Source organism: Melanerpes formicivorus, unplaced genomic scaffold, assembly GCF_026170545.1.
Source record: "Melanerpes formicivorus ecotype bairdi unplaced genomic scaffold, bMelFor1.0.p_v2 SCAF_12, whole genome shotgun sequence".
Lineage (NCBI taxonomy): Eukaryota > Metazoa > Chordata > Aves > Piciformes > Picidae > Melanerpes > Melanerpes formicivorus.
The window spans coordinates 5,225,257-5,246,169 of NW_027142364.1; the positions used below are offsets into that span (position 1 = coordinate 5,225,257).

General features: G+C 40.1%; 1 protein-coding gene across 5 annotated transcripts in view; it reads left to right on the top strand.

Moving 5' to 3' along the window:
- Positions 1-19,778, top strand: part of NAALADL2 (N-acetylated alpha-linked acidic dipeptidase like 2) — a 519,424-nt gene extending 499,646 nt beyond the window's left edge. For all 5 annotated transcript variants that reach the window (XM_068145027.1, XM_068145026.1, XM_068145030.1 and 2 more), the window contains one exon: positions 10,465-19,778. In XM_068145027.1, coding sequence (XP_068001128.1) covers positions 10,465-10,663 — 199 coding nt within the window. In that variant the 3' untranslated portion in view covers positions 10,664-19,778. The remainder of the gene's footprint in view (positions 1-10,464) is intronic.
- The last annotated feature ends 1,135 nt before the right edge of the window (positions 19,779-20,913 follow it).

The window sequence follows — 20,913 nt, forward strand, 5'->3', positions numbered from 1 at the left end:
GGTGATACTGTGATATGTGATGCTCCTCCCACTAACTTATTACCCAGGCAATAGGGCTTAGAAATTTGGTGGTGAGGTCATGAACAGGAAACTTATCTCAACTGGGATGAAAAATAAGTGTAAATTTTGTGTATATGCATTCCATTGAAGGTTATAATAAGATAACTTTAAGCATTTCTTTAAGGAACATATTATAGGATAATTAATGTTTATTCAGAGTTAGTTCTTATGATTATGACTTGTCTGGTTCTGGCTGTGATGATAATGGACTCATGTTTCATGCTGCAAAATTACTGAAGATGATAAAGCTAGTCAAGATCAGAACTGGAGAACAAGGTCAAGGCAGTTTGCTGCATCAAACACTGGACACTGCTTGCTGTTTCCTTCAGAAATTCTATTCCTCCTCAGGAGTCAGATGTTTTACATGATTTCTAAAAAAAAAAATCTCTGTGAAGCCTTCAGAACATCAGCTGTGAGCCATTTGGAAATAATGTTATTAATTCACTTCCCTCAAATCTTTCAAAATAGTAGCACATCTGCTTTGAATTTGAGTAGTTCAGACTGAGACATCCTTAAAAGAAAAAAAATAGTTTCCTCCAAATTATTCAGTTAGAAGCATATGTTTCTTTCCTTTCAAAAGCAAGTGTGGCATAAATCACTCCACGAACAGCACATCAACATTTGTTACCAGCAGCTACATTATTTGAAACTCAACAAAGCATATTTCATACCAGTTGCTGCCAGCAAATAGCATTTTAAAGTACAGTTACTATTAATTTTGATTAATGCATCACTCTTAAATATAGATGCAAGCCCTTGCTCTAAGAAAGTGCAGGGAAAATATTGAAGGGTTTTCAAGGAATTTGTATGTTTCTGTGCAATATTTATCCTTCTTTCACCAGCTGCATATAGAGTTTGGAAGCCCTATGACAGAGAGTCTGAAAGTGTGTTCTGTGGCTTCTTCAGGAATTTCTAGCTAAAATTACCTAATTAATTTCTTATAAAACCCTGGAAAAATCGTGCCTAATTAATTAGAGGACTGCTCTTTAGCGGTGATAAACAATGGCTTGCAATTTCTGAAGAACAAATGCATCCTAATCTTTCTTTTTCTTTCCACTTCTACTCTGTGAAGTCATTCCACGCTGCTGAAGCTGCAGAGTTGATTCTACAGCTTGGAATCAATTCTTGGCCTTGAGCAGCCAAGTGTAGTTGAGGCATCCCTGCTCATGGTGAGGAGGTTAGAATAGAATAGAATAGAGAGTAGAATAGAGTAGAATAGAGTAGCATAAACAGGTTGGAAGAGACCTCTGAGATCATCGCGTCCAACCTATCATGATCATACAGGTTGGAGTAGATAACCTTTAAAATCCCTTCCAACCTAAGCCATTCTGTGATTGCCAACTGCTGATACCATGGAAACGCTTATCTTTCATGCAGATGCTCACATTTGAATGTATGTGGTTTAAACATATCACTTTCTATAATGTATACTGGTGGAACAGTCCTACAATTAAGAATACTAAGTGAAGGCAATTGGTGGCTCTTAAAAAGGGTATGATGTGCAGCAGACAAAAGTTAGGAACAACCTATTACAAATAAAAGGTCCTTAAATATGACATGCTGAGTTTGTGGGGACTTAAGACAGTGAAGAAGTAGAGTGGTTTCTACAGCTAATTTGCCCTGAAAGATCAGCTGCCATATTCCTGTCTTCCATTCACATTGTCATTCACGCAGCCCTGCAGCCAGTGTTTGATCCAACAAAAAACGAGCATTGTAGAAAGAAGCTTTTCCTCTGGATCAGCTGTAATAACATGTAATAACAGTTCACCAGAGCATAAATTTTGTCCTGATAAAAGTTAGCCTTACATGACTAGCAGCTATAATTTTATAATAATAAACCTTCTGCCGCAATGCTGTGAAATAGAACAGGGAAAATAAAATAGAGTAACTGTGTGTGGGTGTCAAAAAATGTAAAAGAAAAAAAGGGAAAAGAGGGAAAAGGAAAGGTGCTGAGGAAAGGAGAGACCAAAAGTCCAGACAACACAGAGGAAGAAGGGTAGCTTTCCGTGTCTTCATCGTAAAACTTTCTGGGGTGCAAACCAGTGTAAATAAACTAGTGTAAATCAACTCCTGTATTTTCCAAGGAAGAAGAGTTGATAATATTTTTATGTTCCACAATAAATAAACACCCTGTGGAATTAGTAGTCCTAACGTGTAGATATTATTATTAAAAAGCTTTTATTTATTTACTAAGTTAGTAATGCTTTCTTCTACAAACAACAGTGAAAAAGCAAACACCTCCTAGATTCAAGAAAAGTGCATTCAAAACTGAACATGTTGAAGAGAAAGGGAAATGCAGAGGCTCCCTGTTCTGGTGAGCTTTTTCTCTTGGAGACTTCAAGACAAAAATAATTCAGGGGTTTATAAAATTTAATTTGTGAGGATGCTGAAGCATCTCTAATTACAGCACATTGTGGTGTAACTCAAACAGACAGAGGCTGCCCATAGCATTTATCTGTAAACAATTCTAATCTGATTCCACAGATAAAACCTGCAGTCATGTGAGACTGTATACTTGCCATCATGATTTAATAATCCTAATGATGTCCTAATGATTTAATAATTACATTTCAAAATCTCAAACATAATCTTTTAGACAGGAGACTGTAAGTACCTGAATCATTCAGTTTGTGCTGTGCATTGCCTACACTCAAAACTTTTCTTGTAAGATAAAAAAATCCTTTTTCATTACAAGAACAACGTGGTTGTCCAGTTCTATCTTGTATTGTCCACATGTTCTGATGTAAGGTCCAAAATACAGGTATATTAATGGGAAGAAGAAGACTAGGGAAGGTGTGGGCCCCCTCAGAAAGGAAAATGGTGACATGGTCACATGTGATGAGGAAAAGGCTGAGGTACTTAATAACTTCTTTACCTCAGTCTTCACTGCAAGGGCCTCTAGCCACACTCCTGATGTTATGGAAGTCAAAGCCAGGGACGGGGAGGAAGAACTGCCCATTGTAAGTGCAGATCAGGTTCGTGATCATCTGAAGAACCTGAAAGTGTTCAAGTCCATGGGACCCGACGGGATACACCCACGGGTACTGAGAGAACTGGCAGATGAGGTTGCTAAACCCCTCTCTATTATATTTCAAAAGTCCTGGCAGTCTGGTGAAGTCCCCACAGACTGGAAAAGGGGAAACATTGCCCCCATCTTCAAAAAGGGCAAGAAGGAGGAACCAGGGAACTACAGGCCAGTCAGTCTCACCTCTGTGCCTGGAAAGATCATGGAACAGATCCTCCTGGAGTCACTACTCGCTCAAAAGAATAGTGAAGAGGTGATTGGGAACAGTCAGCATGGCTTTGCCAAGGGCAAATCCTGCCTGACCAACCTGGTGGCCTTCTATGAGCAGGTGACAAAATTAATAGACGTGGGGCGAGCAACTGATGTCGTTTACCTGGACCTGAGCAAAGCCTTCGACACTGTCCCACACCACATCCTGGTCTCCAAACTGGTGACACATGGGTTTGATGGGTGGACCACTAGATGGATAAGGAACTGGCTTGATGGCCGCACCCAAAGAGTGGCTGTCAATGGCTCCATGTCCCAGTGGAGGCCAGTGACAAGTGGAGTCCCTCAGGGATCAGTCCTGGGACCTGTCTTATTCAACATCTTTGTGGGGGACATGGACAGTGGCATGGAGTGCACCCTCAGCAAGTTTGCTGATGACACCAAGCTGTGTGGTGCAGCAGACACGCTGGAGGGAAGGGAGGCCATCCAGAGGGACCTTGACAGGCTGGAGAGGTGGGCACAGGCCAACCTCATGAAGTTCAATAAGAGCAAGTGCAGGGTCCTGCATCTGGGTCGAGGCAATCCCAGGCACAAATACAGGCTGGGCAGTGACTGGCTGGAGGGTAGCCCTGAGGAGAGAGACTTGGGGGTGCTGGTGGACAAAAAGCTCAACAGGAGCTCTCAGTGTGCACTTGCAGCCCGCAAAGCCAATCAGATCCTGGGCTGCATCAGGAGAAGTGTGGCTAGCAGGTCGAGGGAGGTGATCCTCCCCCTCTACTCAGCCCTGGTGAGACCCCACCTGGAGTACTGTGTCCAGTTCTGGAGCCCCTATTACAAGAGGGATGTGGAGGTGCTGGAACGTGTCCAGAGAAGGGCCACAAGGATGATCAGAGGGCTGGAGCACCTCTCCTATGAGGGCAGACTGAAGGAGTTGGGGCTGTTCAGTCTGCAGAAGAGAAGGCTCCGAGGAGACCTAATTGTCGCTTTCCAGTATCTGAAGGGGGCCTACAGGAAGGCTGGGGAAGGACTTCTCAGGATATCAGGTAGTGATAGGACTAGGGGGAATGAAATGAAGCTGGAGGTGGGGAGATTCAGGCTAGATGTGAGGAGGAGGTTCTTCACCATGAGAGTGGTGAAACCCTGGAATGGGTTGTCCAGGGAGGTGGTCGAGGCCCCGTCCCTGGGGGTGTTTAAGAGCAGGCTGGATGAGGCTCTGTCCAGCCTGATCTAGTGTGGGGTGTCCCTGCCCATGGCAGGGGGGTTGGAACTAGATGATCCTTGTGGTCCCTTCCAACCCTGAATGAAACTATGAAACTATGAAACTATGAAATAGCTTGAAGCTGTGTTAAAGTCTTCATTGCTCTCTGCAACTACCTGAAAGCTGTAGCCAGGAGGGGGTTGGTCTCTTCTCCCAGGCAACCAGCACCAGAACAAGAGGACACAGTCTCAAGCTGTGCCAGGGGAAATTGAGGCTGGAGGTGAGGAGAAAGTTCTTTGCAGGGAGAGTTTTTAGCCACTGGAATGGGCTGCCTGGGGAGGTGGTGGAGTCACCAGTCCTTGGAGGTGTTCAAGAGGGGACTGGACATGGCACTGGGTGCCATGGTGTAGTCATGAGGTCTGTGGTGACAGGTTGGACTTGATGATCTTTGAGGTCTCTTCCAACCTTATTGATTGTATGATTCTACGAAAGGATGTTGTGGAGAGATAGGTGCTGGTCTCTTCTCACAGGTAATTAGTGATAAAACACAAAGGAATGGCCTCAACCTGTGACTGGGTAGGGTTAGACTGGACATTAGAAAAAAAAAAATCATGGAATGAGTGGTCAGGCATTGGAATGTGCTGCCCAGGGAGGTGGTTGATTCACCCACCTGGATGTGTTTAAAGCTGGTTTGGACGTGGGCTTGGGAATATGGCTTAGGTGTGAACCTTGTTGAGTAGGGTTGTCAGTTGAACTTGGTGATCCTGAGGGTCTTTTCCAACTTGAATGTTTCTGTGATTCTGTGATTTTTTAGTTTGATCTGTCATTCAAGAAATTGTTGAATTCATTTTGGTCTAGTGGGGATATGTTGCATTTTTATTTGTGATAATGTAAAGGAGCACTTAACTCTAGTGAGAGGCATTATTCTGGCCAATTGTGCTTATGGTCCTAGGCCTGCAGAGGACTTGTCAAAGTTATAGAAGAACTTCTTTTAGAATTCATCCTTATAGTTTCTTTGCTTTAGTTTGCTAAGGTTGATTTTTTTTGTCTGTTTGTTTGGAGCCATTTCACCCCTTTTGGTGCCAATGCCTGAAGTTACTAATTAGGTTTCTTATGCAGCATTTAACTTTTCAGGTCACTGTCATGTGTCATTGAAACAAGCCCATTAGGATGAATGATGTGTGCTGTAATTTCATTAGTGTCATCATAATGTATCACAGTTTTCAGTCTGGGTGTCTCTTTTGGTTTTGTGTGGGTCAGACTGTGTGAACTATATTTATAAGATCAAAACAGTTAAAAATGAAGGTAGATACTTCAGCAATTAGGCCAGAGGCTGGAATTGTTGTATTAGAGGTGTAGGCTACAAAACTAATTTGTATTAAGGCATGTTTAAGTAATTGAATTTCACAGTGTAAATTAAAGTTTCTTGGTGTCATTATGCATGTTGTGGTCGCAGTGATATCTTGTGCCAGTGAAATGGTTGGGGTTTATTTTTCAGTCCATGTGTAATCTTTAATGAGAATACTTTTTAACTTGTAAAGGCTTGAAAGTAATAAATTGGACTAACCATTATTATTAACCATTTTTTTTTTCATTTGATGAAACTTGGACAGAGATAAGAAGTAAATTTGTATATACTGACTCTCATGAACATGCATAAAGAGAGAAAACATTTAATGCAACAGTGGGGGGTGGCATGGCTTGCCAAACAAAGATAAGTAATTGGAAAATATGAGATCCTGCTTAGAATTCCTAGCAGAAAATCTGAAAAAAACCCCAAACATGTCCCATATAATGTCAGTTGTTATTATTATTATTTGCATACACACACACAAAAAGATTCTGTCATACTATGCAATCAGGCATGCTGCAATCATGTTACCACTGAAACAATTAATCTATTTTCTTAAACTGTAACAACAGACTTCTTGTCTCTTTCATTCATCACATAATTTTTTGCTTTAATCAGCTTTCAATTAATCAAACAGCTTTTTTTCCTTAGATGCTGATTTGTACTGTAGTCAGGTGAGATGGGCTAGGAATACTTACGGTGGAACACCTGCCCATGGCTTTACTCTGGAATCATCTGTGATTCCAAAATCACTGCAGTATAATCAAACTGGTGAGGGGTTTGGAGCACAAGCCCTATGAGGAGAGGCTGAGGGAGCTGGGGTTGCTTAGCCTGGAGAAGAGGAGGCTCAGAGAAGACCTTATTGCTCTCTACAACTACCTGAAGGGAAGTTGTCGCCAGGTGGGGGTAGGTCTCTTCTCCCAGGTAACTTGTGACAGAACAAGAGGACACAGTCTCAAGCTGTGCCAGGGAAGGTTTAGGCTGGATGTTAGGAAGAAGTTCTTCACAGGAAGAGTGATTGGCCAGTGTGGTCACCATAACTGGAGGTGTTTAGGAAGGGACTGGATAGGGCACTTGGTGCTATGGTTTAGTTGATTAGATAGTGTTGGATGATAGATTGGACTTGATGATCTCGAAGGTCTTTTCCAACCTGGTCTATTCTGTTCTATTCTATTCTATTCTATTCTATGTAAATAATATTTTTAACTTGTGTGTCTTATTTAGAGCACTTTTGAAGATGGCATAGGAGAAAAATCCTTTCCTATTCCCCACAAGTATTTCCTCAGCAGTCCCTTAATGTTCCAGTCTTCAGGTTATCCTCTCTCCGAAGTCTGATATCTAGCAATCTAAGTTAGTGTTGCTCTGCTGGTGGTTATGGTCTTACAACATTTTTATTAGTTGACACCACCCCCAGTAAAGGAATAGAGAGATTCTGATACAGATGAACATGCCAGTGTCATAGGCTCAGTCAAACTCTCCCAGTCACCAGCAACTAGACAAGACTCTCACATGCCTCCTAAGAGTAGAAAGTAATGTGATTATCTCTGGTGTTGCCCCTGCTGTTCAAAGGTGTTGGGGAGTTGTGAACAGGCTTCTGTCCCTTGTGAACTGTGGGAACTATAGAGAAGAGTTTGTCAGAAGCCTGGTTCTGCTCCCACTGAACTCAGCAGGAGTCCCTGGATTGATTTCAGAGGGAGCAAAATCAATCCCTGCTTTGGAAACTACAGTATTTCCCATAGTACAGTCTATCCTTAAAAACCCATTGACTAAGAATTCATCTGGTTCTCAGCATCTAGAGTTTGCATTTGCTGTATCACAGAGATGCTTTAGAGACAGTCCACAATATAACTGTAGTCAACCTCGAGTGTAAACTGCATTACAATCCCATCATCAGCTTGGAACTGAGGAAGCAGGCAATTGACATCTGGCTCTACTGAAGTGCAAGATGAAGAGGGTATAGCCATATCTAATTGTTGCTGTTGATAGAGGATTCTGTCCTTGGTGAAGCTGTTCCTACAAGTGTTCCTAACCTGGTTTAGTCTAAATGGTCTGGGTCAGTGATGACCTACTATTTAAAATATGTAGTAGAAGCTATCATAGAACCATAGAACTGTTAGGGGTGGAAGGGACCTCAAGGATCATCCAGTTCAACCCCCCTGCCTTGAGCAGGGACACCTCACTCTAGATCAGGTTGCTCAGAGTCACCTCCAGCCTGGCCTTAAAAACCTCCATTTCCCCAAGTCCTGTCATTACCTGACACCATAAAAAGTCCATCCCCAGCTTTCTTGTAGGCCCTCCTAAGATACTGGAAGGCAACCTTCTCCTGCAATGTCAGATTCCAGCCATGACCCTCATGTGTTTAAAAGTACAGTGGATTGTGCTGCAGACCACTTGAAATTTCTGGATACATTGCTGTCAGAGGATGAAAAGCTTACCAATTCCTATCAGTTTGAATGTATATGTTATAGGAAGGTAAAAACATAAAGACTGAGAAATTGTTTTATGAGGGTAAGAGCCACATTGAAAAACATTGCCCCTTATTCAAAGCGCTTTTTCAAATTGGAAGACATGGGAGCAGGCTGTGGATGTTCCGTGGTGTCATTTATTGGGCTACTTTGTTACCATTCCCTCTTGTAGATGATTCATATAATACTAAGATACACTTTTGTGGTCATCTGTCTTATAGGTACTTGGCAGTTTTATTACAAGTTTGGAGTTGCCACTGGGCCTATGCTATAGTGCAATTAGGTTATTAATGAGTTATCTAAGTCATCCTGATTTCTTGCTGGTTTCATTGCGTGAAACAACTCCTCTGGTGCCTTGTATTCAAGAATAAGGTCCTGCACCGTATCACATGTGGCTTCCCTGTTTCACATTTCACTCACTTCTGTTTGCAATTCAAGGGGCTCCTGCGTGGAGATTTATGATATTTACTTGTTCTGCTAATTGAGATAATGATTACACCTGTTTTGAGATAACATTTCTAGCCTACTTCCAAAAGCCTCACTGAAATCACCGACTAGCTTTGGATTCTGACCCTTCAACACGTCACACAGTGCGAGAGACTGAAATCTTGTCTCTTCTGATGTGACTCAACAAAGATGAAATCACCTTTGCTGCTTGCCCAGACAATAGCTGATGTATGTTGGGCAGAGCCACTGGAACGACTCTTGGAAAGGTGCAAAGATAACATTGCTCACTGGACCACAGCTGGCCTGACAACAATGGGCTGAGGCCACTGTTATCAGTACCTTCGGGAATATGCATAAGACAAGATCATCTCCACCCATGAGGTACCCCGGAAAGGGAGGATGGTGAGAAAATGGATTCACCTCCTGGCCCCTGATTTCCTGGGGACAATACTTGGACACATACCTAAGGACTAAAAACTGTATAAAAGACTTGAGCAACTAGTGGCTCAGTAGAACCAAAAACACAGTTAAGGAAAACACAGATGAAGAAAAACATAGGAGAAGGACAATGCTGCTGAAAAGGAAAACATGAGAGAAGAAAAAGCCTGGGGCAATGCTGCTCTGAAGAAAAATGGAGAGAATACCAGGAGAGGAAAATGACAGACATCACTGTGGAGCCTGGAAGAAGCAGAACCCTCTCTCTGTGTCCTAAGTTCCACCTGCTGCAACTCATGGAGCTGAAGAGGCTGCCCAGAGGACCACATCTCTTCTACAGCCAAAGCCTCAGCACTCTTTCTCTACAGACCCAACAGCACCTTTCCTCCACTGATTCAAACTGTCTTGGGATGTGGTAAAATAATTCCTTTCCTCTTCTCTCTCTCACTCTCTATTTTCTCTCTCTCCCCTTCTGATCCATCCACTTTATTGATGTAATAAACAGTCTAGCTGTTGATATTTTGGCCTCATTTGTGCCTCTAATTTCATAACACAGGAATATTCAGAAGAACTGAGTCTCTTTCCCTCTCCAGACCGAGACACACAGACGTTGTTTTCAAGGGATCAGATGTTACCTTTGCATGTGTTTTTATAAGAGCCATTTGAAAAAATCTTGCAAATATTATAGGAAAACATGGGTTTTGTTTCATAAGGGTTTAGCTGTGTGTTCCAGTTATTTCTTTCCTCAAGTATGTGACTTTAAAGATGAGTTGCTCTTGTTCTGATGCTACAAAGGATTATTGATGAAATAAAGTCTCTGCTGAAGGCAATGAGAGTTTTGCCATTGAATTCAATGCAGCTAGAATTTCACCTCTGAAGTGTGAAATAAATAACAGGAACAGATAGAGGGAGGGGCAGGAAATGTCCCTGGCTAGCATCCACAATAATAACCAAACATTTTTCTGGAGGGGAATAAATGGAATCCAGCTGAGACACAAAATGCTTCATGGGGGGTTTGATAAGTCTAGTCTCATGATTTTGAATAAAAGATGGATGTAGTGGATGTTTCAGTGTATGTACATCATGATCAATGGAGAGATGCCGTTTCCAAAGCTGTAATAAATATGCAGTTGTCTTTCACTTTGCCATAGGTCAGCTTCACTGCGCATAATAGATAACATCTGTAAACCGTGGTTGATGCTTGCAGTGGTTTTTGATGATTTCTCACGAATTGTTTTGAGTAAAAAGTTTACCACTCTCCATTGTTCTCTTTTAGGAATATTCTTTACAGACTGGATGAAAGGACAAGCCAGTTTTCAGTACTGCTAGAGGCACAGGAGCACAGCAAACTACATCAGTCAAATGAGACCCTTCAAGCAGCTTTGTCAGAGGTGCTGAACAGCATCAATTCAGCTCAGGTTTACTTCAAAGCAGGACTTGATGTGTTTGAGACTACCTTAGCTGGAAAGAAATGAGAGGATTCTCTGCATTCTAAGACGTTTGTTTACAACTTGCTAAACAAAAGTTCGACTTGGACCAGAATTTCTCTGAGGATGAAACCTTCCTCAACTTTTCTTTCAGTTGGCGCTTAAAGGTACTGCAATGCATGTCTGCATAAGTATAAAACAGTCTTTTGCACTGTTCACAGTATATCTCTCATGTCTGTTTCTGAATGTATAAAACATAATGAGAGGGAATAACACTTAAGATAGAATTTTTTGGAAGGACATCTACTGTATTTTTTTATGTAAAGTATATTTTTATGACTAAGAGCTCAAGTACAGAGCACATTCTGCAATATGCTGAACGCCTGATTCTGAGACACCCCAGATGTATAACCAGGTGAGCTTTCCATGAAATACTCTGTCAGAAAAATGTGACTTAAATATACTCTTGTGTTTCTTAACTTCCTCAGTGTACTCCTTTTCTTCCTTGCTCCTTTCAGAGTAAGTAGTTGAAGGATGTAGCATTTCCAGCATGGGAGTTAATCAGGAAGTGCACAAACAAAAATTGCACCAGTGCAATCCAACATCTTTACTCCTGTGGAACAATAAATACCTCAAAATACAGATAAACTTTGATTATCCCTTTTCTGTATGGAAAAAAAAAAAAAAAAAACCACCAAAAAAAATTTCTCTAGTAATTCTTGGAAAGTTTTGTGATGGTTTGAAAAGTCTGTATCAGTAGTTACACTTGTACCAAAATAATTGAATCTTTACGTTAAATAAAATAACTGCTTAACTTTATAAGGCTACAGGCTTTATAGCTTATACATTACCACACCTCCCACTTCAAGGTCTCCCTAAATTTCCAGAGCAGTAAATGAAAACAAGTCCTCAAAGTTCTGGGAATGTTTTTTGGGCTTCCACCGCTTGGCCACACCACCCACTGTTCCAGTGTGGATCATACAATCAGTAGTGCTTGGCTTACAGGACCTGGATTGTTGCCAAAATAGCATAAGGAAAATATAAATTCACTCTCTGCTACAGAGCCAGGAATTCACCTCTGAAGGCACAAATTGCTGATGCATATTACAAGGCTACACCTCAAATCTGTTTTGCATTGGTGGAAGCCCTACAGAGAGGCTGTAATCACATCATTACCTTGTTGGCCGGAAGTAATCTGTGAATGAAAGTATCAGGAGGTTCAGTGTCCTAACCTCTAAGGGTATAATAGGCACCCTTGAGAACTGCAGATCTTAATAATATAAACAGCTGAAATTGTTAAGCCCTGTTTGGTTTAGACTTTTACAATTTCAGATGATTGTAGAGGTAGAGCTTAAAAAATTACTTTTATATATGTACTTAGAATTGAAATGTAATTTATTTGATGGAAACACTAAATGTACTGTTACCCAGTTTGCCACAGAATTGTTTCAGGTTGCAATAGAAGTGGAAAAGGTATCTGTATTAATGCAAAAAAACTCCAAAAGATTTCAAAGTGCACATTTTTTGGTGAGAGTTTTTGTAGTGTGTATTCATGTTGCAAGAAATGAGAGCTGGGTTTCTGTTCCTAAAAGTCTTTGTCAAATGGGCCTCTATTAGCAGTGACCTAGGGTTAGGTATGTACAATTATGCTGTTGCTACATTTTTTTTTCAGGTTATTATCATCACATGGGCAAAAGCATCCCAGGTCTGACCAGAGTCAGGGGCTGTGTAGTTGTACAGCTGCAACTGAAGCAGGAATATGTTCTGCATTGTGAACTTAGGGTTCAGCATGATACAGGGTCAGGTGCCATTAAGAGAACACAATTAGAGATTAACAGTTCCTTTCACTCTGCCAAGTGAATTTAATAACTGCTTCCTCAGTCTTAGTTTGTATGTTCCACCAAAACCACCTTTAATGTAACCAAAGTGAACCCATGCAAAACTGGTGAAATCTGATGGAAAGAGGATCCCTCATGTAAGATTTCTTAACTATGTAATCCTCACTGAAACTTTTATCTTGTTTTCTCACTAATGTCCTCCTTGAAAGCACTACTGCAATAGAAGCCTGTCTATTCTAAAGACAGTCATATGTTCTTGTTGGTGAGATGAATCAGATGAGGTGTTTAAGGACTTCCATGCATTGATCACAATGTCATCTCACATTTCTAGATCTCTAGGCTTTTATTTCAAATGGTCAGATCTTTTGTGTGGGTGCTTAGTGATAATATTTGTACCATTACAGCTTTCGAGAAGCCATTTCTGAGCTATATCCTTTCATTGATTTTTAAATCCTCTCTATTGACTTCAAAGAATTTATAGCAAGTTAAGGTCCTAAATACCTGGTGTATTTCTAACACAGAATTTTTGCCCAGCCAGCGGTGGAATATCAGCTAAAGGAAGGTGTTAGTAAATCATAGTAGCTTACTGAGATTAAATTTGTACCTATATTGTGCTGAAAGAACCAGGGCACCCTTGAAGTCAGGAGCATGCTTGCAAATGGCAGGAAGGAAGCTAAAAATGTGTTACCTTTTCAGAAACATCAACTGCCAGAGACAGCATAACAAATGTATTGATTTTTAGGTAATCTAAAGTCATGCTCCCAGTGACCAGAAAATCCCTGCAATATTTGTATTTGGAGACAGTTGAATAAAAAGCTAATAAGACTTTATGAATGCTCATTTTAAAGAGTCCATAAAGAAGGTAAAGTACAGTTAACCCAGATGAATAATAAGTACATGGGAGCTGGATTTTGAGTACTGATCTTAAAAATGGCAGTGAATTGCTTTTATCATCCCAGAAAAGCAGTATCTGGGCATATATGCAAAGACAGAAATACACAAATGCCTTATATCTTCAAAACATTGCACAAAGGCTAATTTACTGGGCTCAGTGACATGATGCATCTGCATAAACATAGATGTAAATAAAAACTGTAAGAGGAAATTAACAAACACTTCATACTGCTTCACTTAGCTTTAGGAAAGTGTTTTAGTCTGGAGGTGTAAAATAAGGCACTAGAGCTGACTACGCTTCTTGAAGTGGTAGGTGGGGAAAGGTTAAATCTCTCAAGTATCACGGAAAAGACCCCTGGAGGCTATCTAGTCCAACCTCCCTGCTCAAGCATGGTCACCTAAAGCCAGTCGCCCAGGAGGGACTGTATTCAGATTAGTTTTACTTGCAAATCCGGATTGAGATTCCACAACTTCTCTGGGCAGCCTGTGCCAGTGCTTGGTCACCCTCATAAAGTGCATCCTTCTTCCAGAGATACAGTTTTCCCAAATCTTTCTATGTATTTCTTTTTTAACTGATTTAATTACAAATATTCAAAAGGTGATCATCATTTCAGTAAGTCAAAACTCTTGGCCAAGGTCTCTAGGATTTCAGTCAATATGTTGGAAAGTTTGTGTGAGAAGATCTTCAAGCCGTGGCATTTATTTTTAAGTAATAGAAACTAATGTCTTTAACTTTGGAGGTCTTTTTGCATGCTCCCTGCTTTCCGGTCACAAGATTTCTATATGCAGTAAGAGAGAGATTGAGAGCCAAAGATACATCAGAAAACATAGGGAGGAAAAGTACCCTTCAGAGTATGCATAGCTATGTGGGGTTAACGTATCCATTTTAACTCTGGGAGCTCAGTGCACTTCTGTGGCTTGTGTTATGCAGAAAGTCAGACAAGATAATGGTATGGGTCATTCTGCTTTAAATATTATTAAATACTATAAACATAGTTATGTCTGGGCCTGTATTCTCAAGGGAGCAGTTAAGAGTTTCCTCAGAAACCTTGTGTTACCAGCTGTTATCTGTGTTACTCAGAAACAGGTACCTCTGACATACATTACATTTGCTATCTCAGGAAACAAGCTTAGTGTGGAATATGTTCTTTCCATTTAGCGCTCTATAACATTTTAGCAGTATTTTGGCAGTCCCAGAAAGGCAAGTGATAGGAAACAAATCTCATTTTAAGATGCCTGGGACCTGAATTTTGAAAACAGTTAGCCTCATGCAGCAATATAAGTGTTGAAAACTTAGTAAAGTGACTTCTGTTGGAGCTCTCAGTCCATTAAACTTGGGATGGAGGCTCCAGTATGGCAAGTAAATGTCTCAGAAATATGGAATACACAGTTGCTGTCTATTAAAGGTTATGTTGATGCTAAAAATTACTTGCCTAGCCATGCAGGGGTAGAATTTTGTCACCCTAGATCGTTTTTGATGGCTTTAACCGTCAGAATGTCTTTTCTCCCTCTGCCATCAACCCTCTGCATTCAACTTCTGTCACATCCTCACACAATATGACGACCTTCCCATTGCTCACCACCTTTTTCTTAATCATTCCCACTAATTTTCTGTCTCTATTCGAGTTCCTTATCACATCTTAGTCATCCCATTAACTTGCCAACTTGTCCTTCTTTGTCTCCCCTTTAATTCTCCAGTCACTAAGTGAATCCCCCTTTTTTCTCCCTCTGACCTCAACCACATCTTCTGTTCCCCATCCAATTCCCAGCTCACTTCCCTTGATTTTAGAGTCTTATTTCTGGTACAGATGGTCACGATGAAGAGCTGAAAGTGATGGAAAAGTCCTGCTCAGATCCAAGTGGATATAATGTAAGGAAATATTATCTGTTAAATTCAAAGTAGTCTCTTCTGTGTATTTTCCAATTATAACTTGGTTGAATGGAAGCAGATTTTCATGGGGCCTGCAAAGAATTGTTTTGCATCTTCTTTCTTTCTAATATCCAGACTAGGAAATTCTGCCTCAAATATCAGTGTTGGCAGGCAATAATCTTGAAAGTTTTGAAATAAGCTTTTTGAAGTCATATGAATAAGAAATGGTAGACAATCAGAGTTGGGATTGTCTACTTCCTGCCTACAAAATAAACTAAGCAATATGTAAGCACATAGTTTCTTCTGACCTTGTGCGTGCCGTCTAATACCTTTCATTAGGTGCAAAAATGATGCGTGTAAATATACTGTATTGCAGTGTTTTCAATGATTAAGGGTGATAAGGACTCAAGCCATATGGACAAACATGTACTTGAACCTAGGAAGTGCCTAAGAGTATAAACACTCATCTAGGAATCAAAAGGATTTAAGAATATCTAAAGTAGACTGTATGTTTACTAAAACTCTGGTGCTATCAAACCTAACATTTCACCCCCCCAGTTTTAATGCCATTGCCGCTGGTTGTTTCTACTGTTGCTCATCCACACTCACTGTAAGTGGAGAATATGTGCACCCATAGATAACAGATTTACTGAAAGATTATGTTTGTCCTCAGGCTTACTGACTTGGTCTGGTTTGTTCAGCAGAACCGACTTACAGTGACTGCTTATCGAGGTACTATTTCACGTCAGGGAGGTCATCAGAATTTGGCATTTATGGAATTTCCTAAAAGGTTTGGTATAAAACCCCCATTATTTATTTATACTTAGTCTATTCTCTTTAATCTCTCAATGTAGATTATTACAAACAAGAGTATCTTTCTTCAAAGAAATAAATGTGCTGGAGTCTCTTGGTCAATGTTAAGTAAAGCCATAGGGCAGAATATAAATGTGTATGTACAAGTGATGTATTATAATCTAGTATTCACTTCATAGTCATTATAAGTGTTGGCACGGATTAATACACACATTCTCTTATGAACCTCACAGATTGGAATTAATACAAGAGCTTAATTTAAGAAATTAATCAGAATATATTTATGGAACAACTTCCTTTTTTTGCTCTGCAAATGCAGTATATGCTTACTCATCTGCCTAATCCATTTGGTTAAAAAAAAGATTAGGGTTTTGTTTAAGCTACTTTTCTCTGGGTTATTTTCCAACAAGCTTTTGAAATGAAAATCTTGCTCTTTATTTTTCTTCTAAATGTGTGCTGCCTTTGTTGTTTATGGAAAGCTTATCACATGTAAAGACAGTATAATGTTGTCTTGTCTGATCATTCCTGGATTATATGATGGAATTAAAAGTGTTGTTTCAAAGCATGGTGTGGTGGGTTGAAGTTCCACCCCCGCAGCATTAACTTTGCCAGACCAACTCAGTTAGAAGCAAAGGAAAAACTACCACACATAGTCTTTGAAAGAAGGTCCTTTACTGACCCTTAAATGTGTATGATATTAGTGTCTGCCTTTACCATGCAGTGGTGTAAGTATACAATATGATGCTTTGGGGCACTAACTTAAAAGAATAATTTTATTATTATTTTTAGAGTATTACAGAGACCTGCTAATTTTTCCCCATTTGAAACTCTCCTCCCCTGAGCATATTGGTGATACAGCAATGTAATACCAGCTTTTGCTTGCGTCAGCTGCAAGCTCTTGCTCCAGGTGGCATGTTAAGCAGTCTTAGCTGTCAGTGTATTTCCACAGTTTCTGTTTAGTGTCCCTTCTAGCTCCACTCAGCTTTTATACGATACAGTCCTGGTGTAGGTCGGAATGGCACCAAGGGAGATGGATAGGTCTGTCTGATGTGTCAGCCTGCTACAGAAAATGCTGTTGCCTCCTATCCTTACAAAACTAAATATAATACTTGGTAAGTGCTCCCCAAACTTTTGCTCATTTCAGTACATATACTGAGGATTCTGAAAAAGTGCTGGACACTGGGATTTTGTCATGCAGTCTCATTTCCTGTTCTCAGCAGCTGAAACATCTTATGGTCTGAATCCACTAGAGGAGAAATAAGGACATGCTTAATAGTTCCTACTTCAAGCAGATGAGATGAATACAAATTCTTTGCAGTTTATGCAAGTTCATAGAATCACATAATAGTTTGAGTTGGAAGGGACCATGAGGTTCATCTAACTTACAGCCCCCCTTCCATGGGGAGACTGACCTTCCACTAGACCAGGTTGCTCAAAATCCCATCCAACCTGGCCTTGAACACTTCCAGGGATGGGCCATCCACAGCTGCTCTGGGCGCAACCTGTTCCACTATCTCACCACCCTCCCAGTGAATAATTTCTTCCTTACATCTAATCTAAATCTACCCTGTTTCATTTTGAAACCATTACCCCTCAATCCTACAACTACAATCCCTGATAACGAGTCTCTCTCCATCTTTCCTGTAGGCTGCCTTTCAGTACTGGGAGGCTGCAATAAATTCTTCCTGAAGCCTCCTCTTGTCCAGGCTGAACAATCCCAACTCTCTCAGCCTGTGTTCATAGGAGAAGCTAATATGCAGCATACTATTATCACATATATTATGATTTATTCTGACATGGATGGGAAATGAACATGATTCCATATCCAGAAGTATAATGAATTCAGGGAATGCTTCACATTAAAGTATCTTGACCGTTTGTATAGAGTGAGAAAAAGCACAAGTTAAGATACTTGAAACAGAGGCTTTTGGAGACTTTTAGTAGAGGTCTGGAAAATAATATTCTTCTGCATAAGGCCAGATTTTAGCACTGCATTAATACCTAGCTGCACAGTAATGCATCATATGTCCTCATTGTTGTACTTTGAGGATTAATGCTCTGACACTGTTATTGGTGACCATATTAGTCTCAGTACAAACTATTATTTTTATGTCATGCAACACCTTACGGAGTTAACCTAATCATGTGGAATATGCAAGTGTTTCTGCCTTTTGTATTCAAAAGAGCAGCAGTCAAGTTGTGTTCCCTTTGTCAAGCTTCGACACAGAATGTTAGACACGTGAATGACGATTCCTTCATCCCGTCATCTGCTTTCAGATTTTCCTGTCGTAAAATCAAGTTGCCACAAATGAGACAATTTGAGACATTAAGTAGCTGGTGGGGTGGGTTTTTTTGACCATGCAGCACTATAAACTTAATGCAGTGATTCCTGGAAACCAATAAATATCATGTTATGTGGAAATGTGCAATGAAAGGTTGATTTTTTTTTGTTTATATGTTTTTTATAACACATTGTAGAGTGTTGGGTCTGAAGGAAACAGCTGATATGCAAAATTAGTTTACTTTGTATCAATTTGTACTTTTATAATGTGGTGTAATAAAAAGGTAACATTGGCCATTAATGCAAGTAGATGCTAAGTACCTTGATTAAGAAGCACATTTCACTTGTTTGTGCTCTATGATTCCTGCAGCCTGTGAGTGTTTGTCCAGAAGGCTCTGTGGACTGGAGTTTGGTAATAGATATTTTGTGAGAGTGGTTGCAAATTAGACAGCATTTTTGCCATAGTTATATTTTTGCTAGAAATTAAAGTGGAATATGAAGATGTGTATAATGTGCATTGCACTGAATGATTTGGAATTATAATCATTTGCCTTTTTTTATGTTGGAATGGCTTTCTTCTTTAATTGGTTCTGCCAGTGAGCTGTAACATATGCCTCTCAAGCTGCTGATTCAGTAACATGGATCCCAGGCATGAAAACATAATGGGGAAAAAAAAAAAAAGGCAAAAAAAAAAGCAAGGAAGGAAAAAAATACCTAGTGAGAACCTCAGAACCTGGGATGCGATAACTTACTGACAGGTAAATTTTGAATTACCCACTTTTTAAGGTGCTGATGTTAAAAGCCCAGACATTCAGATAATTGGTCTTTCAGGTAGGAAGAAATTGTCTCTCTTTCTTTTTGAGGATCAAAAATGTGAAAAGTAGACAGAGACTTTGGATCAAACTCAAAGTATTGAAAAAAAAAGTGCTACAGAAGAACCTTAATCCTTAATGCTGTCTGAAGAAACATACCAGGCAGCTCTGAAAATCTTGATGATACTTAATATTCAAAATATGTGAAATTTTCCTGGAGTTCAGAGGTCCTGAAATTACACAGTAGATGTTATCTCATGAAAATAGAAATTCTATGTTTTGCTTTTAGTATGTTAGCACTTGGTGGCTTTACTGTACTTCTGAAGCACTTGAGAGGTGTAATGAAATAGTTTCGTTGTAAGTGAATGTGTATTTCCAAATTTTATTTCCATTTTGTGAAGGTCTTTTTTTTTTTTATTTTGAAACTGCTTTCCTGTTCACCATATGAAAAGGAAAAATAAAAATGATACCTTGTTAATTAACATTAACCCTCACTTGATGCATTAGCTCCATAAAAAGTGCAGCTCTGACTAGAGTGTCTCTCTCAGATCATGTTAAAGACTTAATTTGTGAAACATACTCCTTCAGAACATGTTTCCTGTGAGTCATGTAAACTTTGTGCCATCAAAATAAAAGCCAACTGTATATCAACAAATCTTTTTATACACGTATCTGATTTGCAGCCCCTGCTGATAGATCTGTGGAAGTCAGTGTCGCTGAAAAATGTCACTGCAGCTAAATGTTCTTTGCCTGGGAATCAAAATCCTTTTTCATGGCTCTGCTTAGGAGACTGGACCATTATTCTCTTTCACTGGGTATCTAACTAAGCAAGATTTTTATTCCGCCCCCCCCCCCCCCCCCCCCCAAAGTGATATTTAACATACAAGTGTTCCAAGGCTTGTCATAGACCAGATATGTCCAAGAGAATATGACTATAACCCATCCTCTCCACTGTTTTCTTTCACCATGAGATTGCTGTGGCAGTTCTTGCACCTGTATTTCTCATCAGGTAGTAGCATTAAGATCCATGTGGGAGTCTATAGGATAATGTCATTATTAAGGCATTTGCTTTTTATGTAAGTGCAGGTATGATAACTATGCAACTAAAGTAATATGTAGTATTATGCTGTCACCAGTATACTCAACTAATGAGCAGGAAGGGAGAAGAAATGGATTCTGGTAATTGGTAGCTTCTTGGAAGAGTTGAAAGCCAAGGATGAGTTGAAAGTCCTAAGAGTGCCAGAGGAGGGCACTGGGAAAGGCAAGTACTGATAAGATTATTCTGTTTCACCAGGTACCAGAAAGCACACTGTGGAGAGCTATTGCCCAAGGAACTCTGATGCCAGTTTAACCCGCACTGAATCTGCTCTGAATGCACTGCACACCAGTAAGAGCAGTTCAGCCACACACTGATCTGTTTATTTTAGAAAGGGCAAGATATGAAATGGCTAAGACTTTTAACGCTCGAAACAGGAGCCAATCCGGCCTTTGAAAGAGAAAGTCAGGGCTCTGCGAGTTAGTATTCTGCACTCTGTCAGAAGAGAATATAAAAGTGACTATGAGAGTGGTGCCGTGAGCTGAATTGATTTTGAGATGCTTGGTAACAGCAACTGGATCACCATTTTCTCTCTAACAGCCAAGAAGGAGAATGACTGATCCCAAGACTGGATAAAATAAGCTAGGTCTAAATATCCAAGTTTAGAAAGCATTAAAGCTTTGGTTGAGGCTAATGCACAAAGGCACCAAAGCAAAGATTTTTCAGTACAGTGACCTTGAACAGTCCATTGACC